The sequence below is a fragment of the Xenopus tropicalis genome, chromosome 1 (assembly GCF_000004195.4).
Source record: "Xenopus tropicalis strain Nigerian chromosome 1, UCB_Xtro_10.0, whole genome shotgun sequence".
In the NCBI taxonomy this organism is placed as follows: Eukaryota; Metazoa; Chordata; class Amphibia; order Anura; family Pipidae; genus Xenopus; species Xenopus tropicalis.
In genome coordinates, this window is record NC_030677.2 from 169,650,915 (window position 1) to 169,665,487 (window position 14,573).

Sequence of the window (14,573 nt, forward strand, 5' to 3'; positions counted from 1 at the left end):
AATTTGCTGTACCACAAGAACTTCATATTTACTTAAAATAATATGCCCTCCCTCACAACTTTTATTTTAGCTAAGAACAATGTGTTGCTAAGAGTATATTTTGATTCCATACTAAGAATTATATGCCTTGCCCCAGATTTTTATTATAGCTGAGAAAAATATATCATATAGTTGCTCCTATACCTTTATCTGGGCTTACCTGTATTTTAAATGAGCATAAGATACCTTTCCCCTAGACTTGTATTTTAGCTAAAAATAATATGTCTTTCCCCCAGGACATTTATTTCTGCTGAGTACAATATGTCTTGCCCTGAGACTTTTACTTTTTGCTTAAAATAACATGCCTTGGCCCCAGGGACTTTAATATATTTGGTGATAGATGATATTTAAGTTTTTTTGGAGAATAATGAAATTTCAAGAACCAAACTACCATCTATCAGCACAGATTTAGAAGTCTCTGGAGAACAAAGACTAACATTACCTTCTTAAAGCCTAAATAAAAGCCCAATTCCCAACAGCTGCTCAGTATGTAAGTATGTATAACTTTATTTAAAGAGTGCTTTTAGGATACTAGTATTTTATGATTATGGTAATTCTGAAGAGCAAGTGTCCAACCTACCACTTGCACAAAATAACTACTTTGATAGATATCTTTTGATAAAACCCCTTTCTATTAATCTTGTTGCAAGATGGTCCTTTTTTGCCAACGCCATGTATTCTACACCATGTGGGACGTGAAGCGTTAAACATGGTACTATAAAGTTCAACATTATGATTCTTCAAAAGAATCTCCATTCAAGTGGAAATCTGGTAACATTATTTTGAGCTGACTGTGTCAGGTTTTTATAGTTATTCATTTTGGACTATAATGTGTTTCACCAAGTGCTAAAATCCCTTGGAAGGTTTCACTACTATCGTTTCAAAGCTATATTCCAGACAGTTGCACAAATTAACAAATTAAACTTATAGTGAATTTCCCTGAATACTATATAATCTTATGAGTGCCGGAGGGTTCAACAGCACATCTGTCATCAGAATCAACGCACATAAATTTTATTTATAGCAGTCAAGAAATTACATTTGTCAACTGATTCAGTGCAGGTGTCTTTGTGTTTTTTGTAAATCATGGAAAAGTCTTTAAACTTGAGATGTGATTTCATTTATTTCACTTATGTATATATATACATATATATATATACATACACAGGTATGGGATCAATTAGCTGGAAAACCCATTATTCAGAAAGTTCAAAATTACGGGAAGGCCATCTCCCATAGACTCCATTTTAATCAAATAATTAAAAATGTTAAAAATGATTCCCTTTTCTCTGTAATAATAAAACAGTACCTTGTACTTAATCCCAACTAAGACATAATTTATCCTTATTGAAGGCAAAACAATCCTATCTGCATAACAGGTCCCATACCTGCATGTATATGTATATTTACACACAAGAGTTATGAATAATCTATAAAATGTTATTATAAACAGGGATTAACGAAGTCATCAGCTCTGCTTTGTGCTTTGTGATGTCACATGACAAACTAAAATGTGCAGTTTCATATATAAAAGCACTCGGCTTGTGGCCTTGATCTTCTATGTGGTGTTGGAATTCCTCAATGATTTACAACAGGGGGTACGGTATTCCCTCTATAATGTATTTGCAGTATAGTCTAGGAAATGGCTTGCTCTTCTCTGATTGCATGACTTGCCATGCCCTAATGGAGATTCATTGCAGGAATTGCCCAAGTACCTTTTTAATTGTTGCATACCAGTAGAAAATGACACACAGTAAAATTAATTGGACATGTATCTAAAGGCACAAAGAATGAATAGCCTAGGTCCCATTGTATAAACAATGCCATTATATACATGAAATCAATTATATTTTGTTAACAAACTTTGCACTAATGGAAAAGACCACAAAATTAAGCAAAAACCAACACAAACTTACATAAAATGCCTGGTGCCATCCAGCAGGTAATACATATTTTCCTAATTAACTCCAACCTGGCGAGCATTTATAGTAATTGTGGTTAGAGTAACAGAGAGGCCCAACATATAACCGTACACGTTAGGTATAACTGTCAGCAAAGAGTAAGCCAGAATAAGGCTACAGGTTTAGAATGTGCACTAGAAATGCATGTTATTTTGTAATGTAAAAGACCAGGCTGCATGAATTGCTTCATGTTTTTAAGCTATTATTTGTCACTTGGTAACCAATAATAATGGCTCCTAATTAGCAAAGCTTTGACTAGCAAAACACTTTGCATGGGTCGGGGGATATTTATCTTTATGCTCAGCCTCTGCCTGTGAAGTCTGTGCTGTGAAGTGCTGGCAAAAAAGTTCCTCCGAATACTAATTGAAGGACAAGAGGCAGGCCGGTGTTCCCACGGTGAGCAATGACAAGCAGCTGATGGCAGCCAGGCTTCCTTGCATTGATAATGAAAGCTATTTCAAAGCTGACACAGTGTAAACATATTGAAAAATAAATAAATAACTCAATTAATCATGACGAAAATTTGTTGGTTCTTGCGGAAATGAGCTACAACATATGCATCAAATTATACCCAACTACTCCTCCCTGTTTCCCCTCTTTGTCACCTACACATATATACATACATATATATAGATTCAGTTCCCATTAAAGTGTTTGTGTTTTGTTTGCAAACAGTCTGCAGATTGCAGTCTTTGCTACATAAAATTCTTCTGCCTCCTCAAAAACAAACATTAAAGAAAAAGTTTTGACTCACCAGCAAAGATATTTGGCCTTCTTTAACAATGTTTATTATGCTTTTTATTTTCTTCATATCTTCACTTCTTTCCTCAGAAAAGTTCCAGTTGAGATTACCATTTATTCCATCCAGTTGTGTGTCGGTAGCTGCTCCCTGCAGATGGAAAGCCCTGAGCTGGCAGTTTGGCATATTCTTTTCAAGTTTCTGTGCATGGGAATCCGACAAAGTCCTGTTAAGAAAGCCCTTGTTCTGGTATTCAGGTTCATGGACTGAGCCACTTTGAATACCAGACTGAGAAAGCTCTAATCCCCCAGATGAATGCCTGTTCTGATCAAGGACAGAGGGCTGGGCAGGGTTTTTAACAGGGGATAGCACACAAAATTGTGCACCGTTTGATGATAAATTTTCTACGTTTCCAATAGTCCCAGTTTTTCCTTTGACCAATGGGTATATATTTGAAGTCCTTTTCTCAGCTGCAACCTTAGTAAATAGACTGAGCTGTTGGCTGGATTTGATGTAAGGCACGTCCAAAATCTCATCCATGTCCAAGTCATAATGTTCAATTTCACCAAGCAAAACACTTGCTTCAATACTCTTAGTTTTATAGCCCCCATCATCAGCAGGAATGTTCTCTGTGGTGCTGGACTTATCTGGATCACCATTCTTTTGGTTTTCCTCTTTTTCTTCTTTTTGGTCATCACTTTCATTGATCTGAGGGCTCTCTGGCTGATGTTTTAGTGGGGAAACTCTTTTCACTGGTCTGAATTTACTATAGACATCTGCAATTCCTGTTGGCTTCTGTGTGTTTCCAATAAGAGTTGACACTCCACAGCTCCAATTTGTGCTGGAAACTAAAATATCATGAAAACAAATCATTATTTAGGAAGGCTTTCAAAAGACATTCACATTAAATGAACCAAAAAAATATATGTGTGAAGTTTCTTTCTTTATAGACAAACATTTTAGGACATTTCCCTTCAAATTATTTATGGGGTACATTGTAATTATGTCAAATCATTGGGCCTGGATAAAATATTCTAAATAGACATCACAACTCAACTATACACCTTTTGAAGTGAAATACAAGAGAAAAATGGGGGAAACTCTAGTGGGGGTCATTTTTTAAACTCTGGGCAGTTACTTCCAATCAGAAGTCTGCCTTAATTGTTACGCAGCTGGCTGGTAAAACATAATCACTGGTTTCTGCAGGTTCCTGTCCAGGTGTAAATTCACCCAGTGTTTATAAATGAGCCCTGAATCTTCTCTGCTACCATAGGACATTACAGAAGATGGCTTAACCTATAGGTAATACTGCAACTAACCATTTTCTATTCTTTCTTATTCCAAAAATATCTGCCATTGTAACCCTACTCTGAATTTTGTAAAGCAAAAATAAATAAATATATATATATATTCTCACTCCTTTTCGACACTGAATGTTTTTTAGGCAAAAGAAAGGAAGAGGAAATATACACATACGACCAGTCTGTATGTGCACTCCGCAATAAACAGTATTTTTTACACGAGCAAAACGTTTTGTATGCATTTCCTCTTCCTTTCTTTTGCCTATTGCTATATGCACTTAGCCAGGTGCACCAACGGATAACGGACTGAGTTTACTACGGGGAACTGTGAGTGTATTTTTGTTTACTGAATGTTTTTTAGACACTGTGGTTGTTGTATTTGTCACTTTGAAAAAGGCTAGAGTGCTAGCCGAATTGTTAGTCTCCCCCACAATAAGTGTATAAGTCCTGTGAGTACGGATCCTTTACATTAGAAAGTCGGCACTCACGATAAAGTAAATCAGACAACCTGGGTGCAGTCCATACAAATCATTGAGACCAATATCATCCTACGAGGAATCAGCACTCACAGGACTTATGTGCAAAAAAAATTTTTTTTTGTTCTCCAAATAAAAATCTTTTTTTGCACATAAGTCGTGTGAGTGTGGATTCCTTGTCGGATTATTTTGGTCTATATATATATATATATATATATATATATATATATATATAGGACAATATGTGAGCTAAAACTATAAAAATGTAATTGTAAGTGACAGTATTTTCTACTACCCTTCTTATGGCTGCTGAACCAGGCCTGTTCCTGTTCTTCTATGGTAAATAAACTTATGGGCAGCTTTAGGCATCAACTCAATATTCTTAGAGAGTACAAAAATGTTTGTGATTTTTTTTAAGGGTGGGTCCTGTATGAAAAATAAACAAAACTATGCCTTGTTCTGCTGGAATAAAATGTGTTTTGTTTCTGGTGGAAATTTGATACTAGGGGTATTTAGTCTTTCAAGCTAGGAAAAATGTAGGGATACAGCAACTTTTACAATGGCTTGTATGAAAAGCCTATGCAGGGCAATCAGAACAATTGCTTTATTTAATAATGTGATGTTTTAGAAGGAATTTACTAAAAGTAAAGTAATGATTTCCAACAAATTAGCCAACAAGTAAGTATAGAATTATCATGCTAAAACTTTGGAGACAAATTACTTTTTAAGAGTATCTAAAAGTCTGTGAATTTAATCCTGCTGATAAGGAATCCCAAATATCATATATATTGATAAATATATGCTATAAACAGTAAAAGTAATTACATTTTAAAGCCAATTAATATTTATGAGGCAAACTAGATAAATTCAAATTGCTCCTATAGTTTATGAGAAAATATCATGGAGCATGTCAAGTTGTTTTGAACTCTGTGATCTTCCCTGCACAAATTTAGGGCAGCATGCCGCCCAAGCCACAGTGAAACAAACAGAGCAATGGAGACCGGACACACAGAAACGTCAGCATGTCCTCTCCCCACTGCTCCGTATGTGAGCTAAGTGGGTGCACATGCGCGGAAAGGAAGAAGGAGGTGGGTGGGCGTAGAAAGGAGGTGGTCATGGGGGTGCCCAGTTATCAAATCTGGCCCCGGACACAGCTAGAAAAATGTTTAAGTGTATGGGCAGATTGTCAGCCTGCGTTTATCTGCAAGCTGACAATTCACCTATGTGACCCTACCCTAAAAGATTTAATTAAAGAGACAGCATGCACCCCTTTTCAACATGATCTAATGAATAGGGTTTGTGCTGAACATAGTTGTTGGCTGCTGTTTTAATAACAAAATACCTATAGTTTGCATTATTTCTAGCACTTCTGATCCTGTAGGGCATAACAGGAGCTGATAAAACTTATTAATAGTCCACCAAGAGTCCCTAAGGCTAGGAAGGGGTTTGTTCTGAATAAATTAACCTGTTTATAAAGTTTTAAATCAGTACTTTAGAGTTGACAAAAAAAAAATAGGAAAATAAGTTGTTTTTTTAAATTAAAACTATAATTAGAATGTCATTTCAACACAATGCCTACTTATTATGGTCATTTTTAGCAAATGTGTTCACAACAGCTTCACTATTTCTCTTTTGTTTGTACAATGTATCCTCCTACTTCGGTGATGCACAGGCTGAAACAGGTGGTTGCAGTTTGCAGTCACATTGGTGATATAACGGCAAAGACAAGTTAACAACTTCTAAATGATGGGTTCCTGCCTAACGAACTAATGACCTTAAAAGGATTTACTGAGGCTGTTCTTGTACATTTCTTTCCTTTTATTAGTCAAAAGGATCTCTGATTTCTTGACTACCCAAACTTACAGAATGTAAGCTGATGTAAAAAAAAATTGAGAAATCTTGGCGTTTTAGTAAATCTGCCCCTGCGACTATATAAACGCATGCAAAAAATTTCAAGGTGCATCATTTTGTTACTTTTTTAAAGATTTAAACACCTGGAAAAAGTAGAAAAAATTCTTCGCAATTGGAGCACCATACTATTGGACTTTTCTGCCAAAGTAGATTTTTCTTCATTATTAGAAAAACCAAATAGAGCCAAATCAAAAAGTCATTTGGTTTCAAGCACTGAATAGCCAAAAGCAACACATCTCTTTAGATGATACAAACTTCTGAGGATTTTGCTTAAAGTTGAATAAGCAAATTAGGGCTTGGATTCAGTTTGGTATTTGGCTGGATCTTTTTGCCAAGGATTCAGTATTTATTCAGTGCATCCCTATATAATATAAAAATGAAAACCTAGGTAACAAAAATACTAGAACACAGCATAGAAATAAGGTATTATTTATAAATATAGAAAGATAAGCTTAATTATTAAAGATCAAATAGAGAATCCCACAGGTTTCATTCAAGGTTCCTATCCATTAATCTTGTAGTCATCTTAATGAAGCCAATTCAATTATACTATCAGATTGAATCAATTTAAACTCTCACACCCCACATAAGGATCGGCTGGGAAGATGAAATACTAGCAGGGTAGTTGTGTGAGGTATGTAGCTACGTGATGAAAACTAATTAGTCAAAGCAACATGAATAAATGGATATCGGCATAAACAGGTTTTATCTAAGGCAGAATGGTAATAAATCATAGGACTACACTGCACTTTATTATTTCTATTGATTTCACACGTTTCTACAATATGTTTACAGTTGGATTTCCTTTTGTAGATGACATAATCATTCTCAGGAAACAAAGTTGCTTTACCCCCCTCTGTGCCATAGAATGTAGAATCTATAGTGCTCAAATAAAGGGGCCGTAGTGCTGTAGATTTGACATTTCTGCTCTTTGAACTATGCTGCGCACTTGTTTACTTGGCAACTTGCAACACAGATTAAAGGTCTGGCTGCTGGCACAGACAGAGTTAAAGTTTAGACCTCATTTTATTATTGGTGTGTTACATGATAAATAGTTTGTGTGTATTTGTATGTGATATTTTAATGTCAGGGTGTGAGTCAGACTCCATATTTCATTTTCCAAACTGGAGAGCGCGTTCACTTGCTAATACACATAATGTAACAGGCGCATTGCAGTTATCAATTTAATGCACAATGCAAGTCAAGTAGACTGGAAATGTGATTCTTGAGTAAACACTGTGATAAAGTAAATTCCCTTGTAGCTTAACTGCAGCTATTGGGCTAACAGACCATCCTTATGCGTTTTTATAACACACAATGATGTGTTTTATAATAGCTCTAAACTAAATTGCTTTCAAATATGAGAGCATGACAGATCCAAAGAAACATTATAACTCTACAAATGTAGAACCTGTTCACAATAATGTGTGTAATATTTCAATCTTCAAGGAATTATGGGACTTCAAAATGTGTGTAATATTTCAATCTTCAAGGAATTATGGGACTTCAAAATGTGTGTGTAATATTTAAATCTTCAAGGAATTATGGCACTTCAAAATTTCACACAAAAACTTCATGGGAAAATACACAATCTATCCAAGACCTTTTTTTTCTAGTGTTTCTAGAGTTAAGCACTCTTCCTGTGATAAATTCCATATTATGCTTGTGTTGACTCAAGCTCAGCTCATCAGCCATGTATTACAAGGTTGCTTTATGGGCTGCTGCCCCCTTACCCTCCTGTGTTCACCTATTTTGCATTGAAGCAGGGGCTCATCACTACTGTAAAGAGTACAGTTGCACTCTTTGCACTAGAAGGGTCAAATTTGGCTTTTTAAAGTTACAAAAGGCAGCTTTTTGCCATGCCTGGTTAAGTGCTACCTCAAACAATGTTCTTACATTGCCTAATGCCTGAAGCATCCCTCATGTATTAGATAAATACCTTTGCCAGCAACTAACAGTTATTTTACACTGATTCTCATCTTAAAAAAGACAAGAAATGTCACCCAAACTGGACCATGTTAATGTGGATTAATGACGATTACAATTATATGTGGGTGTGGTATCATGGAATGGAAAAGAATGTCCCCACCACACAAAAAAAACATTTTTATTGGTTGTTACCTTTAAGGGCAAGGGCACACGAGGTGGATTGTCAGCCTGCGGATAAGCACATACTGACTGCCCCTATGCTCTAGTTGTGCCTGCATCCGAAAGCAGTGAATCTGCCCAAGTGCAGGAATACGCAGCTGATATTTGCCCATACTTGGAAGGTTTTTCCCAAAAAGCCAACAAACAATGGAAATAAAAGCAAGGAAAATAGCACTGTGAGTCTGTAATTCCTTAACAGAATTTACATGAAGAATTTACAATTTAAGAAAAAGGTTGAATCGTTTTTAATGAAAAATGGTAAAAAATGAAATGAAAATAAAATTGCATTGTTTTATTCTTTTTCATTGAAGCTATAAAGCTATAACAAAAAGCTAAATATCTGAAAAATCACAAAAAAAAAATACAAACCAACTGCAAATTGTCTGTTATAATAAACGTTAACTGAAAGATGAACAAGACCTAAATTTGCCCCTTGATATTTTATTGCGCTGGTTTAAAGGAAAAATGAAATCGGAATAATGGCTCATTAATCTCTTGAAGGCAAATATAATATGGTTAATATGATTGTTCTTTTCCAGAAAGATTCATATTTTTTCACATTCTGTTTGGGGGCTTGCTATTCTGTAGCTTAGCAATGGTTGAATGATGCCAGCAGTTAGTCTTGCCCAAATGTCTTGTAACTCTAATTGACTCACATACAAAGCCAAAATATATAGAAACCTAGGCAATTCGCAGATATTTGATGGCATCCTGCCATGTAAACCATAAAGCCATTCTGGTATTAAGCTCATCAATCCCATTCTCAGCACCTAGGTATGGTGCCTAGTGTATGTTTGCTCCTTCTCTTACTTTGTTCTTATTCATTTTTAAATCCGTTAGTTTGCAAAAAAACATGAAAATGAACATTACACATCAGACTTTGGATTTAGTGATCTCTGTAATGTAACGATAACTTTGGGGATAACATGGGACATTCTGAACAACTGATAATGATGGCTGTAAAGGGAAAGCCAAGTACATGTATTGCTCTGTTTAAGCTGTTATGGCTGAAAGCTACTACAAAGTAGATGAGAAGTCAGTCTGTGACTCAGTGCTTGGGGCTATTGTTGTGCTTAAGGTATGATGTGTTGGTTACATGATCCAGCGCGGGACCTTTTCCAAGCTGCTTTTCAGTAATGCTTTAAAAACTGTTTCCAGGCATAGACACAGGGATACTTAAAATATATACTGAACATTAGAAGATGATTTTGGAGCTTCTCTAGCCAATAAAATATTATTGATTTTAGCTATTTAAGTCCATGACATTCCACAATATATTGAAATTCCCAGTGAGCTCCTTCACCTCGTGTGCCGGGTTACTTGTCAGAATTCTCTTTCTTTTTCATATTTTTCTATTGTAATTCATACAGTGCAGTTTTATGTCAATCTGCAAATCTTACTATGAAGAATACAGAGGGGAAACAGTGTGAAATGTACAACTCGTTGCATTTAGTATGTGCCAGTCAGCAGACAATCAGTAATATGCTTTTGAATTTGGCATGCAATCGGGTTGACCCTCTGATTTAGAGTGTGGCTTGAATTATAAACTGAAATAAAAGCAATAAAAATAATAAAACTTGAAAATGAACCTCACAATGAGTGAACAATAGCATAGAATGAAGAATAAAAAAGTAACACAGTATATAAAAGTTGCCACAGTTCTCCCTTAAGTGTAATGGCACATAGATTGATTCTCTGTCTTTTGTTAACTAAGCATCATCACATAAGGCGAGTGGGCAAAAAGATTTATCTTAAATGAATTGTCTGCACCTTAAGGTGCATTCACAGGATAGGCATGGCTAATGCATTTTTAAATGATAAGCACTATACCCTGGAGTGCATCAGGAGGTACACAGGCAGATATCTTTATGAATGCCATAAAAAACACATCACAAGCACTACAGCAGCAAATCTGAGATACCCTATCACATGTATTTAACCAATGGATTTATCACTGCTGTGCTTTTGCTTCTGTATAACAACCCACTGTTTCATGCTTGGATGAGCAGGAGGAACATTTTCAACTGAAATGTCCTTGAGCCTCCTAGCCCAGAGATCTGCAGACATTTCTAACTCATATCTCAGTTCTTACCCTTCTGCTTGGTTTGCTTTAGATAAGGATACAGATATCTAAAAACATGGTCCTAACTTTCCCTTTGCCAAAATTAACCAGGCCAGTATCAAATATTCAACCTTTCATTTACCTTAACTAAATTCAAGCCTGACTACCCTTTCCAATGCATTAAACCATCCAAGGGTGGGGGGGGGGGTAATTTAACTTTCTAATATTTCATTGCCTCTGTCATGCAAGGACAGCAGTTAGTGTTAGTTACTCAAATTAAAATGGGACAAACAGGTTTAGATATTAGGGAGGACCCCTTAAAAAGGCTGATCTAAAGGATAGGCATATGATTTAACCAAAAGTAATGTTAGCAGTTGTACACGCAGAATCCTGTAATAAACACAGGTAACAGGAATTATCTCTGGTCCTTGAACTGTTCTTGACCAAGACATTTTAGTTATACAGGAATCTTGGCAGTTGGTCGTGGTCACTAGAGCCTAACCAATCCCAGGAATACAGATGAGGACCAAATGAAAAACTTGTATTAGTATTAAACAAACTATGTGCAATACTGCAATACCTGCCAACCCAAGATTTAATTCATAAAGCACAAGCCAGCAGTACTTCTTCCCTTCCAAAGCAAACAGGCATGGTGGCATGTGCTTTCACTAACCTGCACTCCCTGTGGATAATATTCCCAGGCAATATATTATCCATAGACAGAGTATATTTTTATAAAGGTTAATCCTAAACACAAAGTGCCACATGCACCACACAATGCAGGTGACAATTCAGAGATCTGTAGTCCCAGTACGGTTTCGCTGGATGTTCCCTTTGCTGGAAAATCTAAAGTGCAAACGTTTGGACCTACTGCTCACGTTATCTCAGGACAAAGGAAACGGCAGTAAGTCACTTGTCCAATACAAAGAGAGCATTGTGAAGATTTATTTATGCCTCGTATAAGATTCTAGGTTGAAGGGCTACACTTTTATGTTGGTTTTATTTACATGTGAAATTTTTTCCAAGTGATACAGGGAAATGGATACCATATGCTCCCCAGCTGCTCTGCTCTGACAGGAACCATTAAAGGCAGTGCATGGAAATGAATTCTGTCTAAGCCTTATGAAAACACTTCTTTCTGCACAAGGGTCTGGCAAGCAGGAAGACTCGGCTGCACTTTCAGCTTCTTGTCAGTTTCACAGACATGGCTCCGCTGTTCTGGCTTCTAACCTGAAAATGAACCTCAGTGCTCTCATGTATATGTGCTACTGTTTATTTAATATTTTGTTTGTTTAGAAGAAAGAAATTGGACCTACTGAAAATGGGTTAAGATGTCTTCATTCTAATGAGGACAGTAACTCAATGTGTTTCCCAAACCTTATTTCATCCATTTTATCTAGTCTCACCTCTGGTACATGAAGGCTTCTAGAGATACTGTATCTTGATTTTTATCTGTGATGAACGATATGGTAGTATAAGGGCTTAAATGGACCCTGCAGCTAAACCTTTCAAGGGCATATCCATGCACGTTTATGAGCCTTATGGCTCTGTGCTGCTTTTACTATTTTTAGAATCCATAGGTCCAGTTAATTACCTATTTATCAATAAAATGAGTCTGGCTTATAAATAAAAAAAATTCTAAACATAAGACCCCATACATAACTACTATTTTATCAAGTATTTATTACGTAGCACAGTGGTTTGGATAAATATATTATATAATGCCCTAATAAACCTTAAATATGAATGCTACTGAATGTGTAGTGCCTCCAAACCATTAGTTTTAATAACAAATATCCCCAGTGGTTTTACACTTGCCAGATAATTTGTAGTTTTTTGGCCAAAGCTAAATATATTTGCAAAAATAATACAGAAGGGTGGAGGTTTGCACACTTTTTTTTAATAATACTCATGACTGGAAGTAGGCTTTGAGTATTGGGAAATGATGCCAAGGCAATAAATGACCTCATCAAATTTTGTCAATGCCATATAAAAAAAGGGGGGACTGAATAAAATTCATGGTTATGTGAATATATATGATTTTTACATTCTCAGTTATATATTGTTACATTTTACAGTATAGGCAACTTGGCACCGCGAGTTCTCAGTAGTATCTATTCGGTTATGCCCAACTTCTCCCTATGCCAATTAAATCCTTTATTCAAAAAAAGAGTGAAAACTGGAAAAGTGTTAAATTAGTCACTCAAGTGATACAGGTATATGATCCGTTATCCGGAAGCCCATTATCTACAAAGCTCTGGCTCATCGCCTAAAGACACTTTAATCAAACAAATCAAGTTTTAACAAATGATTTCCTTTTTCTCTGTAATAATAAAACAGTAACTCATACTTGACCCTAGCTAAAATAGTCCTATTGGATTTATATAATGTTTTATGTACATAAGATATGGAGATCCAAATTACAGAATAATCCCTTATCCAGAAAACCCCAGGCCCTCGTCATTCAGAATAATAGGTCCCATACCTGTATATAGTGCAGACAAAATAATATGGGCCAGATTCATTAAAGTACGAATTACAAGTACGATTTGCGAATTACGAAGTCGCATTGTGCTTGTACAAAATATCGTGGTACAATCAAAAAGTTACGAAATGTTTGAATCCAAACGATCGTAAACGGCGGGAAAAACTTTCTGACTTTGAACCTTCAGTGCATGATTTTGGAAGCCTCTCATAGGCACTCTGCAGCTCCAACCTGGCTAAAGGAAAGTCATGATACCGAAGCTTGAATGAATCCAAGACTTTCGTACCCGTTGTGACAAATACGATTTTGTCGCACAAATTGTCGCAAAGTATGGAAGAGTTGCGCAAATTAACAAAAATATCGCAGAAAATACACAAAAGTTGTAAACTTTAGAAAAAATACGAATTTTTTGTAAACTGACCTGTAATACTTTAATGAATGTGCCCCTAAATGTGTACTGAGTTACACATAGAGAACAGCTTCAGTCATTTTTGAGAGATTACATTGCCCTACATGCTTAAAACAGTTTTTAGCAATATTTGGCCTTTTTTCAAGAAGAAAAATTCCCAACTCTTTGAGAGGTTAAAGACATGGAAAACTGCTCTACAGTGTACACTTAACTCTAGATTTTCTATTAAATGGCAAAGAAAGGCACTACAGACTAGAGAAACTATAGAAGGTGTTTGACAATTGAGTCTGGCGTGAATGACCAACTTAAATCAAATTAGAAGTGCATATAAGGGGTTTAGTCATGGAATGTGGGTGATTTTTTAAACCAGTTACTACACTGAAACCGTTTCTGTATTCTGTGCTTAAAATTCTACCATGCTGAGCAATACCCAGGCCCTATAACTTACACAATTACAAAGTCCATCAAATTCACCCCCTCCAAATGATACCCAAAGCATATATATACAGCAAAGGGAAGATGGCCACTCTAGCTCTGTGCTAGTAAAAAACACTTTTAAACTTTAGGGCCTGTTCCACTAAGCCACATCTTGCCAAGCTCTATTGGAAACAATTTGTGTGAGACCAATTTTTCTTTATATACACAACACAGGCCTTGGATATTAGTACAAGGTTTGAAATGGTCATTAATGTTACCAGACCAAAGGGAAAAAGGGAGCCCCACAGGTGCAAAGAATATGGCTGCAGAAATAAATTAAATGCAAAAGACTAACATACTTTTACTGATAGGAAGGATAGGGGCTGGATGAGGGTTTATAGTAAGAACCTGGTGGTGACAGGGCCGGGTGTTAAAGCAATAAGCTGATACTAGGACTAAATGATTTTACTAATTCACTAAATCTTAATAAATAATAAAAATAAATCTCTGTTTCCTATACAAATGCCTATTGACCCAATTAAGGTCTCAAAGTAAACAGATGCCAAGGCTGAATGTATCAGCTTCACTACTCATCTTTACAAGTATCAGACTGCAGAATTCAGAC

General features: G+C 36.0%; 1 protein-coding gene across 4 annotated transcripts in view; it reads right to left on the reverse strand.

The window, feature by feature from the left end:
- Positions 1-14,573, reverse strand: part of sncaip (synuclein alpha interacting protein) — a 121,164-nt gene that overhangs the window by 26,074 nt on the left and 80,517 nt on the right. For all 4 annotated transcript variants that reach the window (XM_012959362.3, XM_031897761.1, XM_012959369.3 and 1 more), the window contains one exon: positions 2,755-3,587. In XM_012959362.3, coding sequence (XP_012814816.1) covers positions 2,755-3,587 — 833 coding nt within the window. The remainder of the gene's footprint in view (positions 1-2,754; positions 3,588-14,573) is intronic.